This window comes from Gymnoscopelus braueri (assembly GCF_963280865.1).
Source record: "Gymnoscopelus braueri genome assembly, chromosome: 13".
Classification (NCBI taxonomy): domain Eukaryota; kingdom Metazoa; phylum Chordata; class Actinopteri; order Myctophiformes; family Myctophidae; genus Gymnoscopelus; species Gymnoscopelus braueri.
This window is the reverse complement of record NC_137615.1, coordinates 35,238,644-35,261,715: the sequence shown is the minus strand read 5'-3', so window position 1 is coordinate 35,261,715 and position 23,072 is coordinate 35,238,644. Positions and strand designations below refer to the sequence as shown.

Genomic DNA, 23,072 nt, shown 5'->3' with positions numbered 1-23,072 from the left:
AAAAACAGTACACCTACTGTTGTGTTTACCAACTGTTTTATCATCTCTGAGCCAGAACCCAAGTGTGGAAATAGTTCCTTTTCAACAGCGTAGACACGTGACGTCACTGTTTTGCAATGAGCAACTGTCAGAAAAACATGTTGGCATTGATGGAAATAATTTATAAGCTCAGAGGAATATAATTCTCAGAGTTAATTATTTAAGTTCTATTAAGATTCCGGTTCTTGATACCCATTCCTAATTACAACATTTTGCCACAGAAAGTGTTGAAAAAGGAGTCACACAGAATGATAGATTCTATTTCTTCTTCTTGTCTCTGCCAAGACGAAGGTGTGGCCGGGACTATGTTTTCGACCCCTGTCGGTCCGTCCGTGTATGCGTCTGTGCGACCGTATTTCCGTCTGTGGGAACAGCTAATCTCCAGCACTGTTGGACCGATCGGCGTGAAACTGTGCACGCACACTCCCTGGAGGCCAGAGCAGAACCTAATTTTCAGGCCTCATTTTTCACATTGGCCTGTTATAGTGCCACCACGAGGGCGATTTTTGCTAAGCAAATGTTTTGATATTACTCCACAGATTTTGTCCAAACATCACGCAAATCAATACACATTTACTCTATAGTCATGTGACCAAGACAGATCTGTCAGATTTTCATATTCCATCCTGATTGGCTAAGATTGGCTTCCGAAGTTTGCAGGAGTGGCCCGTTTTGAACAAAATGCCTCAAATCATGAACACAGCGTCCAATTGCCGAGAAACTTTGCACGCACATTCCCACTAGGCCAAGAAATAAATGCCATCCTACATTTTTCAAATCGGCCTCATGGTGGCACTATAACAGGCAAATTCACATTTTTACCTATAGCTGGACCGATCAGGTGAAACTTTGCATGCACACTCCCAAGGCAAAACCTCTGCCCCAAATTTTTCACATTGGCCTGTTATAGCTCCACCAGGAGACCGATTTTTGCTAAACAATTTTTTTGATATTACTCCTACATATTTTGTCCAAACATCACGCCAATTATTATCTCTATCTCTATGTGATCAATACGGATCTGTCAAATTTTTCATATTCTATCCTGATTGACTATGATTGGCTTCCAAAGTTTGTGGGGGTGGCCCGTTTTGCACAAAATGCCACTAATCAGTAATGTGTGCCCGGGAAACTTTGCATGCACATTCACTTTCTTCTTCAAAACACACTTTTTGCTACTACTATTACTACTTGTCCAAAATTCACACAAATCGGTACACATTATCTCTGGGGTCATGTGATCAAGATGCATGAGTCCGATTTTTCAGATCCCATTCCAAAGTTTGCGGGCCTTGGGTAGGCAACCCGGCCTGGGGGGTGTAGGCAACCCGGGGGGGGGGGGGGGGGGGGGGCATTCTTTGCTTTATTTTGCAGCGCCGAGATTATAGAGAGATAAAAAACCTCAGAGACATGCAAGATACGAGTGGAGCCGAACCCAGGTCCTTGTAAAGAGGATAATATGGTCAGTGCACCAACCGTCTGAGCCACCAGGCACCCCAGAATGCTAAGATATTAATATCCCTCATACACTCCATGTCCTGCTTCCTAGCAACCAGAGCATTTAGAGCTGCTGAGTAAAATATATATATATATATATATATATATATATATATATATATATATACAGTACATATATATAGGCTACACACACAGCACAAATGTGCCAGTCAAAAAACAAAAACTACTCAAATTTGGTGAATAACAACTGGGAGTGTGTTAAAAGCCTGTTCAGCCTGGCATTTATGCTGTCTTGGCTAACATTTGGAATGGCATTCTTTGTCACTGGTCTCATACATGGTGGCAGAGGATGATCATGTTTTCTCACATTCTCTTTTACGTGATAAGTTATCACCTTATTATAAGTTACCACGTTAAAATGTGTAACGTTTCACGTACCCTTTGGTACATGTGCCCTACATTAGCTCACCTCATGCACTACCATGTTGACTTAAAATGATTTATGTCGGTTACAAAGACAGTAATAGTAATCTGAAATCATTTACCACATTAATGTGAAAATACTCAACATATTTACTTTGAAATTGCAACTATTAGTGTAAAGCTGTTTTATTTACTGCTACTAAAAAAAGCAGACAACCAATCGGCCTGGATTTTACTGTGATTAAATCATATTATGCTTAACATTTTCAGACTGTGATTATGTCACTATGTCTGACAGTCACGATCACAACTTTTACTGAAGGATAAGGAAGTCATATTGATGTGGTCACACGATTTGAGAGCTGAAGCCACCATCTAGTATAGTCACTCTAATCTGTTCAGTTCATTTTAAAAGAGGACTAATGTGGGGTGACTGATGGCTCAGCCAGTTAGTGTGCTGACCATATTGTCACTGTAGAGCAGTTTCATATTTTTTTTTAAATCACAAATGAATGCCCTATTTATACTTCATCGTATGACAGTGTTGAGCAAAAGAAGTGAAAATATCAGATCTACAAGCTTGTAGAGCTGCTATTTACACAATGTTTTTGTATGTTTTTAAAGATTCTCACCTATAATTACTTGCCGAAAATAGGGACGCCAAGTTGAAAATGGTGACGTGGGTTTCATAATATTTTTACCTATGAAAATGATAAACATTTTGACTAAATATGGGTGATATAGGGTTGCCATCATGAAAAATAACAATTTTGGACATGTTTCTGCCCAAAAGTAGTGATATGCTCCTTGTCGTGAGTCGTGACTCGTTCAAATCGGACTCCAGTCACATCTTGCATGTCTAGTACTTTCTCTCCAGTCTCTCTACAATCTCCTATCTGTGAGTCTATGGATGTCAAAGACATTTTGGAAAATCAGTATAGTACAGAAATGTTGCTTATAAAGCCAGGGGAGAGGGTCTCAACCATTGAAAATTACTTTTTGCAGTTGTTGACTGCTTAGTTTATGCATATGGGCCTGAATCCCTGCCTCCCGGTATAAGCATAGTGCTAAACTTTGACCTTGCATTTGACCGATTTGAAAAAAGAAAAAGAAATAACATTAGCACAGGTCATGCCCTACCCCAACTCATCTGCCAAGTTTGATCCAAATCGGATTAAAATGTCAGAGTTATCACAGTGTATACAATAAACAGATGGGTGATTAATATGCCCAGTCAATTGAATGCATGCCTGAAATCAATGAAATGCCAAGAAAACAAATTTCCATTGACATCAAAGCTTTGACATTGGCAATGAACATGAATATATAACTAATGTTCAAGCTTGTAACACATTCCACAATATAGATTGATAATGTCAGTAACACATCTTCAAAATGAACCACCATGACCATGGTGAAATACGTACATTAGCTCTCATTTATATGAAAGGGCTTCTCAAAGTGTAGCAGCTATTCTTAGAACTGAATTACTAATAAATCTCACTGCCAGATTTAGAATGAGATGACAGTATCTGATGGATTCCTTAAAGTCCCAAATGTTCCTTCATCATGTCATAATGCTTAAATGTTTTATTATAGCAATTTGAAATGGCTTGTTGTTGACATGCTATACAAATGAGCTTGCATTGCCTTGCAACACAACTATAATGATCAATGCTCTTCTGTTCTTCTTCTTCTGATTATTATTAAGTACTGTACACTAATATTTTCTCTTTCTTCTTTTCCACACAGGGAACTGCAGGTATACCTGTAACAACACACCAGATTATAGGAAGTTTGTTTTTAGAAGGAGCTGGTTATTTCCTGTGAAGCCGGTCCTTACTGCATGACACAGAGACTCCACACACCACCACTTGGCTGTGCCTGCCTGAGGCATGAGTGTGGCAAAGGTCAGTCGCTACAGCATTGTGTTTGGTGAGGAGCAAGGCCTACGACTTAGTACCATGCCTGCTGTGGGCAACAGCTTTGGCAATGGCAAAATCCAAACGCGACGAAGATGCCATAGCCGATTCGTCAACAAAACAGGACAATGCAACATCCACTTTACAAACATGGATGAAAAGCCGCTACGGTACATGTCTGACATCTTCACAACCTGTGTGGACATCCGCTGGAGGTTTATGTTGCTGTTGTTCAGCCTGGCGTTCGTGGTGTCCTGGCTGGGATTTGGCCTGGCGTACTACGTCATAGGCCTCATACACGGTGACATGGTCAAACGTGCAGAGGATGACAGCTACGTTCCTTGTGTGTTGCAAGTGAACACCTTTGTGGCAGCTTTCCTGTTCTCCATTGAAACACAGACAACCATTGGGTATGGCGCCCGCTGCGTGACGGAGGAATGTCCTGCTGCGGTCTTCATGTTGGTGTTTCAGTCCATCGCGGGGTGCATTATCGACGCTTTCATGATTGGAGCTATTTTGACTAAGATGGCACGGCCAAAGAAGCGCGCTGAGACTCTGCTGTTCAGCACTCACGCAGTTATTGCTATGCGGGACGGAAAGCTGTGTCTCATGTTCAGGGTTGGTAATCTAAGGAAGAGCCACCTTGTGGAAGCTCATCTCCGGGCCCAGCTTGTTAAGCCCCGCATCACAGAAGAAGGCGAGTACATCCCCTTCGACCAGATCGACATGAATGTAGGCTACGACAATGGTTTCGACCGACTCTTCCTGGTCACCCCCGTCATCATCGTACATGAGATTGATGAGGAAAGCCCACTATTTGGCATCAGCAAGCAGGACCTGGAGTTGTCTGACTTTGAGATCGTCATCATATTGGAAGGTATGGTGGAAGCCACGGCCATGACGATGCAAGCGCGCAGCTCGTACTTGTCTTCAGAGATCCAGTGGGGCTACCGCTTTGAGCCGGTTGTCTTTGAGGAGAAGCGGCATTACGTGGTGGATTACACGTACTTCGACAAGACTTACGCAGTGCCGTCCACCCCACGGTGCAGCGCCAAGGACATGGAAGAGACAAAATGCCCAACATCCAGTGCAAACTCATTCTGCTATGAGAACGAGGTTGCCATCAACAGCAGGGACGAGGAAGAGGAGGAAGAGGAAGGAACTGCAGCAGCAGCAGCACCAAAGGAGGAAGACAGGAAAGGCTTGCCGGAGTCGACGAATGAGTTGGTCACTTCCGTACAAGATCAAAAGTCCCACAGTGAAGAATCAGACATATGACCTTTGGGTGTTGCTTTTCTTAGGTCTGTTGACTGTTGTTTTCTGACGCTGTGAAGTGCAGCTGTCATGTGAAGACGTGCAGTATGAAGGGGTAAGTGAGTGCCATTCTACAGCCATGAGGACACCGCTTTGCAACAGGGCCAGGGACAGGCGCTCCGCTCTGGCAGGCAATGAGGAGAGACTGTTCAAAAAACTATACATATTTCAACTTGTAGATGACAGCATTTTCAAACGGCATGAAAATAGCATAGCATTGAATCAACATGGTGATTAGATTTGAATGATTTTGACTGAATTCTGGATGAGTCTTATTCACAAATACAATGCAATATGGAAAGTAGAAAAACAATGGGTTCTTCTACCAGGACAATAGATGTCCTAGATGAATAGATGACAACATTCTTAATGATACAATATTACCCATTCACTTGGTATATGCACAAAAAATGGCTATATACAGTACAGATGGCTGTGCATTACAATAGTCTGACTCATCTCACTGGATAGTTGGATAGATAAACTGATAGCTGACATGGAATGCACTTCTGAAATGGATACATGTGAAATTATATTATACATTATTTTACAAAGTAGAAAATACACTGAGTGTTGCTTTCTGTGCAATTTATAAAAGTGAAAGAAAAAGCCAATAGTATATCTGATTTACAGGACATACTGCTGCACATGAACAAATATAAAGTATGAATTGTAGATAGATCAATAAAGAATACCCTGGGTGACTTCACTGTACTAACGAACTAAAAGAACTAACCCGAAGAAAGCACTCTTTTAGATTATTTAACAAATGAACAAACCAGACAAACATGTCATCAGAGTCCAAACAATTGTGGCATGGACATAGACAGTAACTTTAACTGAGCATCACCTGAGTTTTCTATAGGTGGCGAAATATCAGTTGGAAGTGGATGAACAAATACACTGACTACAGCACTTTAAACTCATTCTCAGGTTCAAATTATGTGCAGTGAATGGAAAAAACTAAACATTCAACTTCCACTCTCCTCAACCTGTCAACAGGTGATCTAATTGATTTTAAGCATGCAACTTCTTAAGTTTCAGCTACTCCTCCAAATTCAGTAACTATAATTAACTATAATCTAAAGAAATTATCACAAACGCCTATATACATTGGTTCCACACTAGCCAGAGAATTGTAAGTGAGAAATCCAACACTTGACATTTGGCAGGCTCCCATAGGAAACAGCTCATCCAATCCCAAAATTAAGTCCAGTTACAGGCTATAGAGTGACAGAATGAACATTAAAACTGTGAAGCAGCTGTGCTCAGTCTGAGATTCAAGCCCCAATATAAATTATAATCCAAATGTTAGAAAAAGGGAGGCTCCAGCACACAAATAGAAATAAAGAATCAAATAAAAAAAAAAATACCAGCACGACTACTGTAGATAAGTTGTGGATGAATCTTGCAACTATAAAATCTTTGCCTACAGTACATGCAGGCCTACAATATGTAAGCACTGAGCACTGCAGCAGAACAGAATTGCACTTTGATTTACCATACAAGAAGAAAGTTGCAGTAGTCATACATATAGATCTTAATATATATTCAGACACCTTTTATTTCAGTGAATGTTCTATTTCGGTGGTTCTCAAGGTGGGGTCTGTAATTCTGAATGTGTACAAATGGAACCTAATGGACCTGTTAGGGTCCATTTTCAAGGGGGGGGGGTCCTTGAAATTTAAAGGTTTAACCACTGTTACCTATTCCATTGGTTCTCAAAGTGGGGACACCCAGGGGTCCTTGGGGGGTACCAGCGGCTCCCCAGCAAAATGTATGATAGTCAGGACTCAGGAACCAAATTGACCCTTAAAGGTCTGTAACTCCGAGAGCATACAATTGAAACCAACACTCTCAGAGTTCAGTTAACATGGATGACATTGATCATTTTACAGTGTAAATTGGGGTCCCAGAGATAGAAATGGGGGTCCATGGCCTAATGCATGTCAAAGTGGGCGTCCAGGAAATAAAAATGGTTGAGAGTGCTATATAACTGTAAAAATCTTCTCTTATGGGGTGTGTTTTCAAATGGGGGTCCGCGGCCAAATATATATCAATTTGGGGGTCCTTGGCACTAAAAAGTTTGAGAGCCACTGTTCTATTCAAAGTGAAATCAACAGGATAACAAGTAAGCATCGCACAGAGGCATCATGGAAAGTTCAAATGCCGTGTATACTCTCTAGGGACGGCTAGCAGGGCTTAAAGTCTTAGTCTTATTAATTCATGTCTAGCGTATTGCTGTTTAATCTCATTGCCTTTAATTTATCAGTGTTGTATTGCAAGAAACGTATTGTTATGAAGAGTTAGATTTAAATAATAAAGTATATTATTACTACTATTGCCAAACTGTGCAGAAGCATGCTACAAACACAGGACTTAATATGGGACATATCCTCATGGTTAGTATTGATTAGTCTGTACTTGATGGAGATTTACATTTTTTATTAGAGAAGAAATTTAATAGAAGAATTTGTGACAATACACAGTGAAGATAGTACACTAGTAAGACATACACACAAATAAAAACATTTGCTCAATCATATTGCAATCATCTTCAAAAAGAAAGTGACTTGTTTTCATGTGAGTTATCTACATAATGTGGCTAAAGCTCAGTATAAAGGATGTTCTAGTCTTTGGGTAGTAGTAAACAATATTCTTCATTACTCCAGAGTGGAGCTGATGTAGTAGTACTGACCTGATATAAGCCTCTTATATTTCATTTGTACAATGATCTCTACTTTCATTGCGTTGTTCCAGCCTGTGCATTATTGGGTAGATTCAATAAGTATCAAGTATTATTGGACACTTACATTACTTTCAACAATGGAATATGACTATGTACAATAAAGATTCTACCAACACTTTCATAATATGAGCATACAATGTGAATCAAATGGGGAACACTGCAGCAGTAATTCTACCCTGAAATATATCTGTGATGGGATACAGTAAGTTAACATATATTTGCAAATATTATAAACACGTTGTACCAATATCTTTGTTTTTGTTTTTCCACAAATAGTAGCCTTATATTTAAGGTCAGGAACTGTACCACTGTCTCAAAACAATTATTTTCTACCAGATGAATTTGTTCTTTAAAACGTTAAAATATGCTTTGGATAACAGACTGTGGTTGCAATGCCAATTTGCACAAACAGCAGAGCCTCTGCTTCCATTGGTAAGACAGACAAACCATAGCCTGTAGAATCAGTATTACAGGCTATCTTTGTATGACAAAATGTATTCTTAATTTTCTCTTATCTCACCTTTGATAAACAATATGACTATATCAAGTCACATTAATCAAGTTAATGAGATAACCCTCTTTTCCTGAGTGACTGAAATAACATCAGACATGATGATGATGACTTGACCTCTAAGAACTGTCTTCCATTGATGCCAGTTGGAGAACCCATGACCAGGTAACTAGTTGTAACCAGTTATAACCAAGTATAACCAGGTATGACCATGCAACTTATTTTCTCCTCACAGTGTATGGTTTCTCTTATGTGAGAATCTAATACAAAACTGATATTTAAAATGACAAATATCGAGTAAAAAATCTAAATAAAACATGCAATACTGACCAATTGTTGTCTTTTTTTTTTTTAGCATTTAAACAATAAAAATAGAAACTAATTACCTGGATAATTAGTAAATAATACACAAGAGGCCATGGTAGATCGTATATCAATTATATCACAGCTACAGGTGCTTTAAATGCCCATAGCCCTTTTATGACAGACATGTTTCCACAGCAGTCATAGCTAACCACAGGTGCTACTAATGAAGCTCCTGTTCCATTCAGATCAAACAGAGTCAGGGTACTGCTGCTACTGTGCATGTTGGCTCACTGGAAATACTCTGCTACACAAGGGAACAGAACCTTAATGAGTATCATGGTAACACCTGTGTTTACACTAAAATTCCATGTCAATATGGCTGCCATGAAAAATATGCTATATATAGCAACCAGATTCACCCACAATTTGACCAAACACAGTGAGTTATCGTGATTATTCAACAGAGATCTTCAATGCGTACAATTTACAATAATCATCTGCTGAATAAATGCTTGTTGTGTGAGTGCCACAAGGAGCGTAGAGAAAGGATCAGCCTCCTCAACTTGATAAACAGAGCAGACTGGACAGTAGTTTATGGCTATGGGATTCTGTGAGATGGTGTCTGGTTGAGGTTTCTTCTTTCACTCTTGTGCAATGGATCAGCAACGTGGATATAGCCAAGCCATTTCTATGTACAGAAATCTTGGCTGTCTCTCCCTGATTCCACTTTCCTGTGAGTCTGTGACCTTGACTATTGGTAAATGTTTGGTGGTTGTAGTAGTAGTAGTAGGAGTAGTAGTAGTAGTAGTAGTAGTAGTAGTAGTATATATCTACTGTACAGAGCACCTACACTCATCTATCAGCATATTGTGGTGTATATGGCCTAATTTCTATCATTCGTAACCAAGGAGAGTTCCTACACCGCTACATTTGGATTCAACAAACCTATAACTAGTTTAAAAAATGTCAACGATGTTTTGAATCGATCTACTACGTAACCAAATTGTCTATTATTTGCTCTACAGCTACAGACACTTATGAACTGCCTTTTGCTCTCATCCTGATAGATTAAAAGATAGATTTACTGTTTAATCACTTCATATGTTTAAGTAGTTATGGATATGTAAACACTCCCAGCTGAGCACTTCACTCATGTAGTTGTGAGAGTTGCTCCTACCTCAAGCCTGGCAGACATATGGCAGACATATTTGATTACACTAAGCAAGCCGAGTTTATTACGAGAGGCGCTGACACAAACACACATGTGACAACTGGAGAGCTTCCTGCTGGTTGTATTCATTTTACAAAGAGGCTATTTACTACTGGTTCATTCCAACAGTAGTGCACACATCTGAGTTCAGTAACTCCAATGACAGCTACAGTAGTTAGGATTATTAAACTGACAACTGAAAAGCCTGGAGAGGCCTTTGTCCTTTAACCCCTTACAAGCCAGACGACAGCCCAAGGGCCTTCCAAGGATAAGGACTTTTAAAAAGACAGGATCTATGTATGCAGGCTGTAAAATTACTGATTTTGCTAGCCTGCACTCCATAGGCAGGGGTTTTGTCAACCCTGGTTAAAGGGCAAGACCACTTTGGTAGAGGTTTGGGTTGTGCAGCCTAAAATAATTGCTCTGTTGTTTAGAAATTGATAATTCTAAATTTGCTCCTCATTGACTTACATTGTACGGTAAAACAGCTCTCAAAGTCACTCTATAAGCACATAAACGAACACGAACAAAGCTGATTCAGACAATATAGAACATCACCAAACCCAGTACTGTTTTTTTTTAAATAAAAATGTTAACTTCCTGCTGATTTTACTATTTGAAGATCCGGATCCGGATCCGGATCCGCGAATCCAGTCCAGGTTTTTTTTAATAAAAATAGCAAAATCAACAGGAAGTTGACATTTTTATTTAAAAAAAAAACAGTACTGGGTTTGGTGATGTTCTATATTGTCTGAATCAGCTTTGTTCGTGTTCGTTTATGTGCTAAAAGAGTGACTTTGAGAGCTGTTTTACCGTACAATGTAAGTCAATGAGGAGCATATTTTGAATTATCAATTTCTAATCAATGGAGCGATTATTTTTTATTTCTTGTCCACCTTTAGAGTTACATCATGGCAAGGTAAATACACAACCCAAACCTCTACCAAAGTGGTCTTGCCCTTTAAGGTTTTAGGTCATGGACCTATTGCTTAGAATACTAAAATAATAATAATGCAATTTAAGCAACTGTTTGAAATATGCAGGAATCTGCCAGGGTGATTATTCTAGCAAGAAATCAGCACCTTTCATTATTATACAAAGATCCTGTTCCTGAAAGAATGGCATATACTGTACAGTAGGCAAAGTTACAAGAGTCCATAAGGTAAAGCTATCACCAACAGTACAGTAGGGGGGCTGACAACAGATTAGATCAGTACTAAATCCAACATGGCTGTTGAAATATACATAAGGACATTCTTTATTATATCACAGGGGGAAGTGTAAATGGATTTTAAGAGGATTTTAAATAGACCTTCTGACCAAATATTAAAATAAGGCGGTAAGCAGATTAACAGTAAGGAGATTTACAAGTAAGGAGATTTCCATGTATGAATGAATCAGGAAATGTTTATATAATACTAATATAGAATAAAAATGTATTCTGTTAGTAAGAGGCAGGCCCAGTTCAGTATGTCCAGTTTATGGGCATGGATACCTCACTGATAGGCACCTCTCTATCGCCCTCATGTGGGGTGTTGGTGTATTAACTAGTGTAAAGAGTGGCAGCACATTCGACCACTTAAGTCACACAGTGATTTTTCTTCTGAATATAGTGGTCGGAATCATGACTGTATATTGAAATGAGACAGACAAACAAGTCAGTCTCAGGCTGCCATTATGAATATAGCTTCCCATAACTTAAGTCACATAGACCAGTGGTTTTCAACCTTTTTCGTGTCAAGGACCCCCAAATTGACACATATTAGCCCACGGACCCCCCCCCCCCCCCCCCCCATTTGAAAAGATATGCCAGGGACTCAATTTAGATTTCTTGGGGGACTTAATCTACTCTGTATCATCATCATTAGTGTTCATTTAACTCTGAGAGTGTACACATGATTTAACTCTGAGAGTGTACAAATGGAACCAAATGGTTCCATTTGTACACTCTCAGAGTTACAGATACATAAGGGTCAAATTGGTTTCTAACTATTAATTTGGCTGAGGACCACCTGGAACCCCCTCAAGGACCACTGGTTGAGAACCACTGACAGACCAGTGCCAACCATCAGCTAGCCCCCTCTAAACCCAGAAATGTGACTGCATCAAACGCACAATGGAATACACACAGGGGCCTCATGCAATATTACCTAATACTACCACAACTAAAAATGCACTGGCAAGCTAAGTAGGGGCAGTAATACGTAATATCTACTAAAGTGATAGTCTTAGAATATGGTACAGAAGATGAAATATTGAATATTGATCTTGGTGGTGGATATAATAAAATCCTGAATGATCGAATAAATCTTGTTTTAATTAAGACTTTTTGTGACAATTAGATGGTGAGGTATACAGTACACACCCTCTACACGTTTGTAGAGTAGGGTTTGATAGTCTTGCGAACTCAACATTAAAATGCTGAACATATCACTTTTGCAGACGTTCTTCTTTTCATCACCAGCCAAGCTGTTTATTAAAATAGCCTACCTTCAGACCGTAACTCGCCATCATAAACACCCCAGATCGATAACATAGATCTTACTTCCAGTGCCATATACGTACCTCTACAGACACATGGAATAAATCAAATAAAAACACAGCTAATACGGTCGTAGTGTGGTCGTAATCCATTTCTCTGTTCCTGTCTCCCTTAAGTGCTGTTGAAATTAAATTAAAAAGGCCTATGCCTTTTCCCAGTTCAATATCAAAAAATCCTGCTGCTGACAAAAATCAAATTAAGTTTGACCAGTTCTATAGAGTAATGGTGTGATATAAAGATAATTATTTTGTTAAAATGTGACACAATAGCCTACTTACACTCAGAATTGCATCCAACTAACATAGATGGTAGGGGGCTGTGGCTTCAATTCAAAACCTTACATACTATAGGGACAACATACTGTAGTAGGCCAACCTCCATGTTCACAAGTAACGCAATGGTTAAACGGGATGGCAGTCAGGACTCAAACCTCTGTGCTCTCCAACCTATGGGAGGAACCAAGTAGTTACCCAGAAAAGGGGTCTATTAAGAGTTAGATATTACAAGACAATGATGCTTTCTTTTATTCTAAATTAACATATGGGAAACTTTATGAAAAGTAGGCTAGCCTACTTATAATAATGGAGAAATTAAGTTCAGCTACTGTTCTAAAACGTCAGATCAGAACAGAATTTGAGGGGTATACTAGCCAAGACAATTGACATCCACTGTGACGACGTTGGATTAATAAATTATTCAAATGAGGATTGTCATGTGTCAAGCCCCACTGAAAGTCAAGATATTTGTACGTTTCCCTTTCTGGCTGAACAGAGTAATACTCCAGAAAAGAGACACATGAGAAGTAATTTGTTTCATTATTAAATACATTTTATTACACAAGCAACAAAGTACAGTCTGGCCTTACAGAACAACGATGCTGAACATAGTTTATTAATCAGATGGTGAGGTTTAATAGTCTTAACTCAACATTAAACTGCTGAACATATAACTTTTGCAGAAATTTCTCTTTTCATCACCAACCAAACTGTTTATCAAAATAGCCTACCTTCAGGCCTTGACTCACCATCATAAACACCCCAGACACGTAGCCTAGATCTTACTTCCAGCACCACATACCTCTACACACAATGAAAGAAAACACAGGCAATGCAAGGTGGTGTGGCAATCACCTGTTATTTCTAGCAATCAGTTTCTCGGTTCCTGTCTCCCTTAAGTGCTGTTGAAATTAAATATCTTCATGTTTTTTGGTTTTAATAAGCCTTTTTCCAGATCAATCTAAAATTCCTGCTGCTGACAAAAATCAAGATAATGTGAGCAACGGACAGAAGCTAAAATTAACTTGACTTGTCAGCGGGAGGAATTTCAGATATTGAACTGGGAAAAAACTAATCATAGGGATGTTTTTTTTTGGAGGGAATTTCACAATAGAGCCATGCAATCCTCTGAGCTTTGTATCTACAATGTGTGCCGGATTTTCATGAAGTGACCAGACACATACAGACCCCCACCTCCCCAGCCCACCCCACCCAACATTCCCCCACCCTGGCCCTCTAAGTGCCCCCAAAGTTGACATTGTCTTCTTCTGTCATGGTCAGGATGTCCGTGACCAGGCCGGTGCCAATGGTCTTGTTGCCGTCGCGCAGAGTGAACCGTTGGCCCCTCTCGAGAATCATTGGCTGGCGGAGCGTCAGATTCAACGAGGTGTCCTCCCCAGGCATCACCATCTCCTGTAGGGGAAAAGAAAGGGGGGGGTGGGGTTATGGTCATCGTCCATTTTTACCAACATTCAAATACCGACAGAACAGCCTAAAAAAAGATGGCGCTACGAGATGGGGCTCCTTACATTCCCCAATCGGATATATTTGGAGTAACAATCATGGATACAATCAGTACATAAATACAGACAGATTTTTTAAAGATATTTTTGGGGCTTTTCTGCCTTTGTTTGGACAGTACAGTGAAGTGTGACAGGAAACGGGGAGAGAGAAAGACAGGGAGTGACACGCAGCGTAGGGCTTGGGAATCAAACCCGAGACTATGTCAGGCTGCATTAGAGCCCATATGTGATATGCGCCTTAACAATTAGACCATCGGCACCCCAATACTATTTCTGAAGGGAATAATCTCTTCAGTGATTTCACATCAAAACCTACAACCTATTTCCTTATTTTTTTAACAGCACCAAAATAATATTTACGAAAATCATATTTAGCCACGAGAGACTGTCATATTTGATTAATTTCAAAGTAAAAATAACAATGTAAAATCAAATATAATAGGATAAAGTAGTAGGTCTAATCATTGATTAACAGTAACACACACACACACACACACACACACACACACACACACACACACACACACACACACACACACACACACACACCTTATCAGCTGGCAGGGTGACTTTAGCCGTCATGTCCCAAGTTAGAGAGAACATAACAGGCATGAAGTTGCTGACAAATGGCTTATGTCTGCCTCCTTCTTCCTTACTCAGAATATAAACCTGCCAAAGAGAGAGGACATCACAGAGGTTACTTAATAAAGCATTAGATCTATCTCCTCTTGTGAAGGAACTTCAGTTTTCAGCTTCACCCAGCCGAGTGCTGCCCACAGAGGATTATTACTATTAATACTACTCTACGGCCTTGTCCACACATATACATGCATTTTTAAAAAAAACGTTTTCAATGCTTTTGGGCCTTTCCTCCACCCACATTTCTGGCTCCTGTAAACATACTTTTTGGAAAACTCAGGCCAGGGTGAAGATATTTTAAAATGCAGATTTTGCATTGCCATGTGGACAAGGTTAACAGTGTTTTTGTCTGCCACGTCACAGTGTGCACCACAGATTGTAGCTTGTGACATCCTCTCCAGTACTTACTGAACTGTGCATTGCTGTGATCGGTATTCAATGTTTTCTGCTCCATTTAAGGACCTTCCTTTTTTGTATAACTATCGGGCAGAAACCATGAATCTCCATATTTCAACTTTTCATGCGATCTACTTTTCTCTTTATTTCTCAACGACTTTGAAAATGAAAGATATTAAAGGGGAAATCCACCCATTTTCAATATTTAACTATGTCATTAATATAGCATAAAGGAGTTGTGTGGAAATAAGAAAAAATTAAAAAAAAAATTAACATTGCAAAAAAAAATAACATTGCAAAAAAATTAACATTGCAAATTACACCATGATGAGTCATCACAGTGTAATTTGCAATGTTAATTTTTTTGCAATGTTAATTTTTTTTGCAATGTTAATTTTTTTTTTAATTTTTTCTTATTTCCACACAACTCCTTTATGCTATATTAATGACATAGTTAAATATTGAAAATGGGTGGATTTCCCCTTTAAGTAGGTTTTATACATATTTAACCAATGAGAAGTATTAACAAGAGCTTGTGACTAAATAACTACATTGGATTCATTGGAACACAGGTTCTTTTTTCCATTTCCTGAAAACTAAGCGGTTTGGACATACAAAGGTTCCAACTGACAGCGACAATATATACGTAAATAAACAGTATCAATGCTGTGGCTTCAGACCTGTGCCTGGACCTTCTGGTGTGGCTTGATGGATCCTGGTTTGCTCATCACCATGCCTCTCCTAATATCCTCTCGTTTCAGACCTCGGACCAGAGCGCCCAAGTTGTCTCCTGCCTCTGCCCGATCCAGAGACTTGTGGAACATCTCAACACCTGACAGGAGGAATGAAATGATGAGAACAGGGCAAATTAGATAAGTGTACTGTTTCAAGTTTGTACGATTTAGTCTGCATCAGGACTTAAACTACACTTGCATTTGTTTTGTTGGATTTCACACTGGAAAAAAAAATCTCAAAATCAGCAGTCTTTAAGATTATAACTGTGTGTCACTGTACACATCAGCTGTTCAATGGGTAGAATTTTGTATGTGTGTACTTGAAAGCAAGTACAGTACACACATACATGATGACATACAAGTATTATCAGTGATAAAGTCAGAAATCCTTCCCGTTATCAACTTGGATTCAATCAATCTGATGCAAATACAAATAAAAGCAACATCATTATGTCTAACATTTGTTGGACTACTTAATATTATTTGTTGCGTTATAAAATCTTATCTAAATGAAAACGGTGGTTTTTCAGTTTTCCCCTTTTACTCACCTGTGACCACAGACTTGAAGGCGCGATTATGCCCCACAAACTCACAATCATCTCCCTTCTTGATAACTCCCCTCTCCAATGTTCCAGTAACAACAGTTCCCCTGCCTGTAAAGAAGGAAGATAAAAAGCATAAGCACACAAACGATATAAACAAAGAATTAACACTTTTGCCCTGACAACTTGGCATGCCTGGGCAAAAATCGTAATCTTTCAATAATAGCAGATGCACATAGCATTGTGAGCTTATTATATATTGCTATTTTCACCGCAAGACACCATTGTACGACAACGTAGGTGAATGATTAAAATGTCTCCCCGAACTGCCTTTTCAGAGATTTTGTACTATTATGATATGGTTGCAGGATGGTAGCAGTTCTATATACCCCATGTAGTAGCCAGCTGCTACATGACCAAAATAAACAAGTCTACTGAAGGCACTAGATAATGATTCTTTTAATTTCAAATGTTCAGTTTGATATGCATTAGGCCATTTGATACCATCTCTTTTCTTTTCAGCAGTGTTATTTTAACTCTTGAAAGTGTACAAATGAACCAAATGGATCAGCATTTAGACCTGGAAAGCCTACACATTGTTATACTGTACCTCTCAATCTGGGAAAGCATCAGTGTTATTTATTTAGATGTTGCTATATATATATATATAGCAACATGACTTATTTTTATATTAAAGAATTGAGGTTTTTCAGAAAAAAGGATTAGAAGGCGTTTTTAAAATCGGCCTCATGTCTAAATAGGTTAAGGTAGCTAGAACTATATTATTTATTACAGTTTTTTTAAACTTACATTTTTTGCCATATCGCCCACCCCTACGATAAAGCATAAAATAGGTCTTAAGTGGTTAAGGACAACTGGAAATGGATTACATGTAAGCTGCCCTATAAAATCTTGTCGTTTGGGTTAGTCTTGCCATACCTGGAATTGAGTAGACCCCTTCAATGGGCAGCAGGAAAGGCTTTTCCAGCTCTCTCTTGGGCAGAGGAACATAGTTATCCACAATCTCCAGCAGCTTCAGTATAGCATTTGCTCCAATATCAGGCTGTCTGTTCTGAGATGGAACACAAAGACTGTTCAGATGCCCTCATCTTTACATGACGCCATGCAAGCATTTTACAAATCGCAGGGTTCTACCCCTCCTTCTGTCACATTAAAGAAATAGATGGACATTAGAGCTTTTGCCACGTGATTCTTGGTTTGAACAGACTTAACACTGCATCGATCATCGTGCCACAGCTCTTCAGTAAAACATTCAGAAGGGTGGGCGTCAGCAGTGACCCACGTGATTTTAAGTAACGGGGATCTCACACCGGAACGTTGTTTGCTGCTTGCCAGCCTTGTCTCCACTGTCTGCCGCTGTTCAACCGAATTCAACTTTGATTCCTCCAGCCAATAGTTAAAGAGAGTGGGCGGGATTGGATGGACCAACTTCGCCAAGACACACACAAAATGGATTGTGCGTGACCGAATTCCCTTACCAGACACTCTGTACTACTGTGATTTAAATAGGATAAAAACTAATTCTGCAAAAACAATGACATTTGTGGCACCCCTATGGGTCTAAGTAAAATACTTTTTGGGAGTTGCATCTTAATCCAAGAAACTTTTTATTGTACGACCTATGGTTCAAGAGATACAGGCCAGAACGTGAAGCGTCAATTTTAAGAATTTGAGGTGGAGTGTCTTCCTACTGGGGGTGTGCATGTAAAGTAAGACGCTGATTGGTCCAGTGGTTTGCAAGCTTAACTATGCACACCCAGACACTCGGACAAGACACACGGACAGGGGCAAAAACATTATCTTAAAATGGTGTTGGGGTTGTATTGCAATAGTGCGGCCTGGTGGAAATAAAAATTCAACATCTAAAACTGTTCAATTCACCTCCAGGGCGCACAGGGCGGAGCCGATGACGACTGGTGTGTTCTCGCCGTCGTAGCCGAACTCGGTGAGCAGCTCGCGGATCTCCAGCTCCACAAGCTCCAGCATCTCCTTGTCGTCCACAGCGTCGGCCTTGTTGATGAACACCACCACGTGCTCCACGCCGATCTGCCGCGCCAGCAGCAGGTGCTCGCGGGTCTGCGGCATCTGGCCGTCGGTGGCAGCCACCACCAGGATGCAGCCGTCCATCTGTGCCGTGCCTGTGATCATGTTCTATTGGGGGAGGGGAGAGGTGTGTAACATGTATTTTTGTTCCAGGATGTTGTTCATCATAGAGAGAAAAATAAACACTACTTGATGGAGCTCCCTTTGGTTTTATTGCCGTATTTATTCTCACCTCATATTGTTTTTTGTTGCTGCTTCGGAAGCATTTTAACCCATATTTCATGCATGAAAGGTGCTAAACACTGTAGCCTTGGGCATCGAGCAACTGGTTTATTAAACTAGAAGTTATTTTGCTCATGTATGCTTCCACGTAAAAGTCAAAGTAAACACACAGGGCATGAATACTGTATAATCCTACTGCTGCCACCACACAGCATAAACCGAGACACAGAGAGGGTAAACTGGCTTTTACAGCTACAAGAACAACCTAAATGAATCACACACACACACACACACACACACACACACACACGCACACACACGTGTGGTATAACTGGATCTGAAGGCTTGAAACCTTCCACAGCAATTTAATCTTCAGATAAGCCACCGTCAAAGTCAGGTTTAGTAAAACTGTCATTTAACTAAAATAAAGTGTAATTTCATTTGCATGTTTTATTTACTAGTTAGATTGCAACCAAACAAGAACACATAAAGCTCTTCAACTGTCCTAGTACTATTGTTTTGTTTTTATGTTCTGGCATTTGTATACTTTATTTAACCAAAAACGAGTTATCCCGAGTTTTTTTCTGAATGCCCTCAGTGCCAAGAACGAGTTTATTTTTTATTTTTTTGGAAAAGAATTTTCAGAACCCAAGATATTGTGATCCGAATATTTGCTGCTCCATTCACTTCTTGTTTAACTTATTATTATTATTTTGTTTTACTTTTAAAAAATTGCTGGCACAGTATGAACATATTTTTTTATTTCATTGGCACTGAGAGAGTTAAATAGGAGAGTGTATAGACAAAGGAAACCAAGGGCAGAGAGAGGGGAGACACGCGATATGACAGGCATTGGATTCAAAATCAGGTCTTTGTGACTGACAAAGAGCATGTGGTCAGTGCACTAATTGGCTGCACCACCAGGGTAGGGGTGTATTTTTTAATGAATAGAATAGGTTTAGGAAACTCAACTCACGGAGCAAACATACATTAAAGTGGATTATAAAACTACTAGCCACGCAGATTTCTTTACTGGACAAAAATGAGAAATCACTTTTTAGTATTGCTATGTGTTGATTGATATTACCATACGCCATTTTCAATGACTATCACAAACAACATAAGAAATATTAGCATAATTTTGAGTGCACTGAAGGCAGACCTGCAAATTCATGAGGGCTGAAAAAGGTGACAATTTCCTAAGTCAAATTCATCTTTCAGCTCAACTAACCCTTTTCAGAACATCCTAAAACACCGTCAGCCTCTCTGGAGTAAATAAATATGAAAATGCTTAAAAGGCATCTAGGTCGGGCATCTATATGCCTCCTGGTTCACTGCCCAGGGAGGTTTTCCAGGCATGCCCAGCTGGGCAGAGGCCACAGGGAAAACCGAGGACCAGGATTCCCCAGTCAGAGCTGGCTAATGTGTCCAGGGAAAAGAAACTCTGTCTGCTGGAACTGCTACCTCCACGACACGACACTAGATAAGTGGATGAATGGATGGATGAAATAAAATGTTTGGGAATGTGGGGTACCTTAACGTAGTCAGCATGTCCAGGACAGTCTGTGTGAGCGTAGTGCCTGTTGGCTGTGGTGTACTCCACATGAGAGGCATTGATGGTGATTCCTCTGGCCTTCTCCTCAGGGGCGTTGTCAATGTCCTCATATTTCTTGAAGCTTGCACCACCAGCCTCTGCCAGCACTGAGGCCAAGGGATAGGTTTATATTAGTTCGATCAGTCACTCACTTCCATGCACACAGATGCATGTGCAAAAAAAGAAAAAACACACACACACACACACACACACACACACACACACACACACACACACACACACACACACACACACACACACACACACACACACACACACACACACACACACACACACACACACACACACACACACACACACACACACACACACACACACACCCCTCTCTCCCTCTTGGAATTAAGTTCACGATGACTCTGACACAGTGATTCCTCAAGATACTTGATAACATTTTAGTTTTTGTCCCCAGAGGTAGTGAGATTAATTTGTCTTACTGGTTAATACTAGGTGTGGTATAAAAAACATATATGGCCATGAAGTCAACAAAGTGTATGGTAATCCAAAACAACAAAATGACAATATTTAAACCAAGTGTAGGAGTTGAAAGAGTAACGCATGTCTCAAGAAAATATCCACCTGGAACCTAACATCCCTGATCTGGGCATTTCATAATAGGAAAACATTCTGCAAAAATATGCCAACAATCGGTGAAAATAGCAGATCTAAAAGCTCACGACACGTTGCGATGCATTGTGAGATTGTAGATAGGCCATTTTCGGGCAAGAGATTTGGTTTAGAGCAGTGGTTCTCAACCTTTTCAGGCCGCGACCCCCCCAAAAAATCTTATTTTTAACTGGGGACCCCCCGACATAATCATATTTGAACTGGGGACCCCCCACCCTGACAAGCACTTGGAATTGTAGTTGAGGCATTTAGTCTGACATGGTTCCACAGATAAATATTGTGAAAATAGCTAATCTACAAGCTCACAGCACCTCACGTTGCGAGGCGATATGAGCTTGTAGATCAGCTATTTTCACAATGTTTGCCTCTTTCTGGTCTTTTTTCAATTATTTTCTTTACTTTTCTTTTTTTTACATTTTTCACTGTCATCTGGGGACCCCCCCAAAATCATTTGGCGACCCCCCCTGGGGGTCCCGACCCACAGGTTGAGAACTACTGGTTTAGAGGGCAAAAGAAAGTAAGGGGTTTACGCAGAGCTGCAGGAAGATTGATGAACAAAGATTGATTAACAAAATTCCTTGCATGTACAAACATATCTGACAGTAAAACATTTCTGATTCAAATCCCATTAAAGTTACATAGTAGACATTTGGTTTACTCTCTACCTTTGGTGATGGCTGCAGTCAGGGTGGTCTTGCCATGATCAACGTGCCCAATTGTTCCAATGTTGACATGGGGTTTTTCTCTAGAGTACGTCTTCTTAGCCTCTGCAGCAAATGTCCGCCGACTCAGGGGTACGGCACACTATCACACAGAGGGAAACAATGGAGAGAAGTGATTTTGTATTGTTTTGGTTGTTAGATCTAGCAGTACTATGGTGGATGGATGGTGTTGCCTTGTATCACAATGACATTAGCCATGCTCAAATGAAATGTGTGCAGAAACTGACCAGTTTGAAGGAACTGTGCAGGAGGCTTGGCGAGGAAATCTGGAGAGCTAAACAGCAAAAATCAACATGTGAGGAGTGTTTTATCTCAATCAAAGCTATAGATTTATGGCATGATCATCTTTACACACAATAATATAAAGGATTGATTCCAGGTTTAAAACCAAACTATTTTATAGATAATGTTCTATGATGAACTAGTTGTGAAATAACATGACCTAATGTGACCTGCCCACCTTATTAGAGAGGTGGTGAGGTTACAATTTTAGCTGTCGTTTGATCTCTGGTTCAGAGAAACAAATGTCCATCCAAGACCCATCTGTCATGCAAAAACAGCCCAAAATGTTTAAGGTAGAATTAGCAAAACTAGGAACTGAAGATGTTTCTTTCAGTTTGCTTAAAAAGCAATTCCCCCTCCTTTACAAATATGGACTGATTTTAGAGTGCTTCACTTTTTTTTAACGAAATGCCTTGCTTTTACAATTGTGTTGTGGGCTCTTTACCATAAAATGGTACTTTATAGTAGTGGGAATCTAAGATGGGACATCGACAGAGTTGTCCATGTTGACAGATATCGGATAATCAAAGTCAGTGTCAACAGAATTTCATTCTGAATGGGAAGCCGGTGAGAGTTAAAACTACACAGTGAGTGAAGTCGATCTTCAAAATTAGACTAATTGTTCAAAACAACCAAACGCCCACCGAATGACCGCAATGACATTAATGCATGTGATTAATGTCTGTCCTATCGTTAGGTTCTACTAATGTTTTATAATGCACACACAGCTAGCGAGTGACCTTGCTCTCCTTAGGAAGAGGAGCATCCTCATGTTTTGACACATTTCTACAGATATTGTTATTGAACTGTATATGTATACACAATAAATATCTAAATATCATTAACTACACAAAGACATGGCCTGAGTCTAATAGGTACTTTTAGCAGAATAGATCATTTACCAGAGCAACATGCACGCAACCCCAGAAGCGCCGCCATCTTGAGTGACTGCGTCATTAA

The 23,072-nt window shown here is 39.8% G+C and overlaps 2 protein-coding genes across 3 annotated transcripts in view; one reads left to right on the top strand and one right to left on the bottom strand.

Moving 5' to 3' along the window:
- The window catches only part of kcnj12b (potassium inwardly rectifying channel subfamily J member 12b), a 9,107-nt gene extending 825 nt beyond the window's left edge, over positions 1–8,282 (top strand). For both annotated transcript variants that reach the window (XM_080446214.1, XM_080446213.1), the window contains exon 2: positions 3,673–8,282. In XM_080446214.1, the coding sequence (XP_080302340.1) occupies positions 3,816–5,120 (1,305 nt within the window). In that variant the 5' untranslated portion in view covers positions 3,673–3,815 and the 3' untranslated portion in view covers positions 5,121–8,282. The remainder of the gene's footprint in view (positions 1–3,672) is intronic.
- A 5,004-nt stretch (positions 8,283–13,286) lies between these two features.
- On the bottom strand, positions 13,287–23,051 carry tufm (Tu translation elongation factor, mitochondrial; the record flags this gene model as incomplete). The annotated part of the gene is made up of 10 exons (XM_080447288.1): positions 13,287–14,162; positions 14,822–14,941; positions 15,988–16,139; positions 16,590–16,694; positions 17,523–17,655; positions 18,486–18,755; positions 20,404–20,570; positions 21,774–21,912; positions 22,058–22,104; positions 23,015–23,051. 10 exons carry the CDS (start codon positions 23,049–23,051, stop codon positions 13,986–13,988), a joined length of 1,347 nt encoding a protein of 448 aa, XP_080303414.1. The 3' UTR covers positions 13,287–13,985.
- Positions 23,052–23,072: the final 21 nt, after the last annotated feature.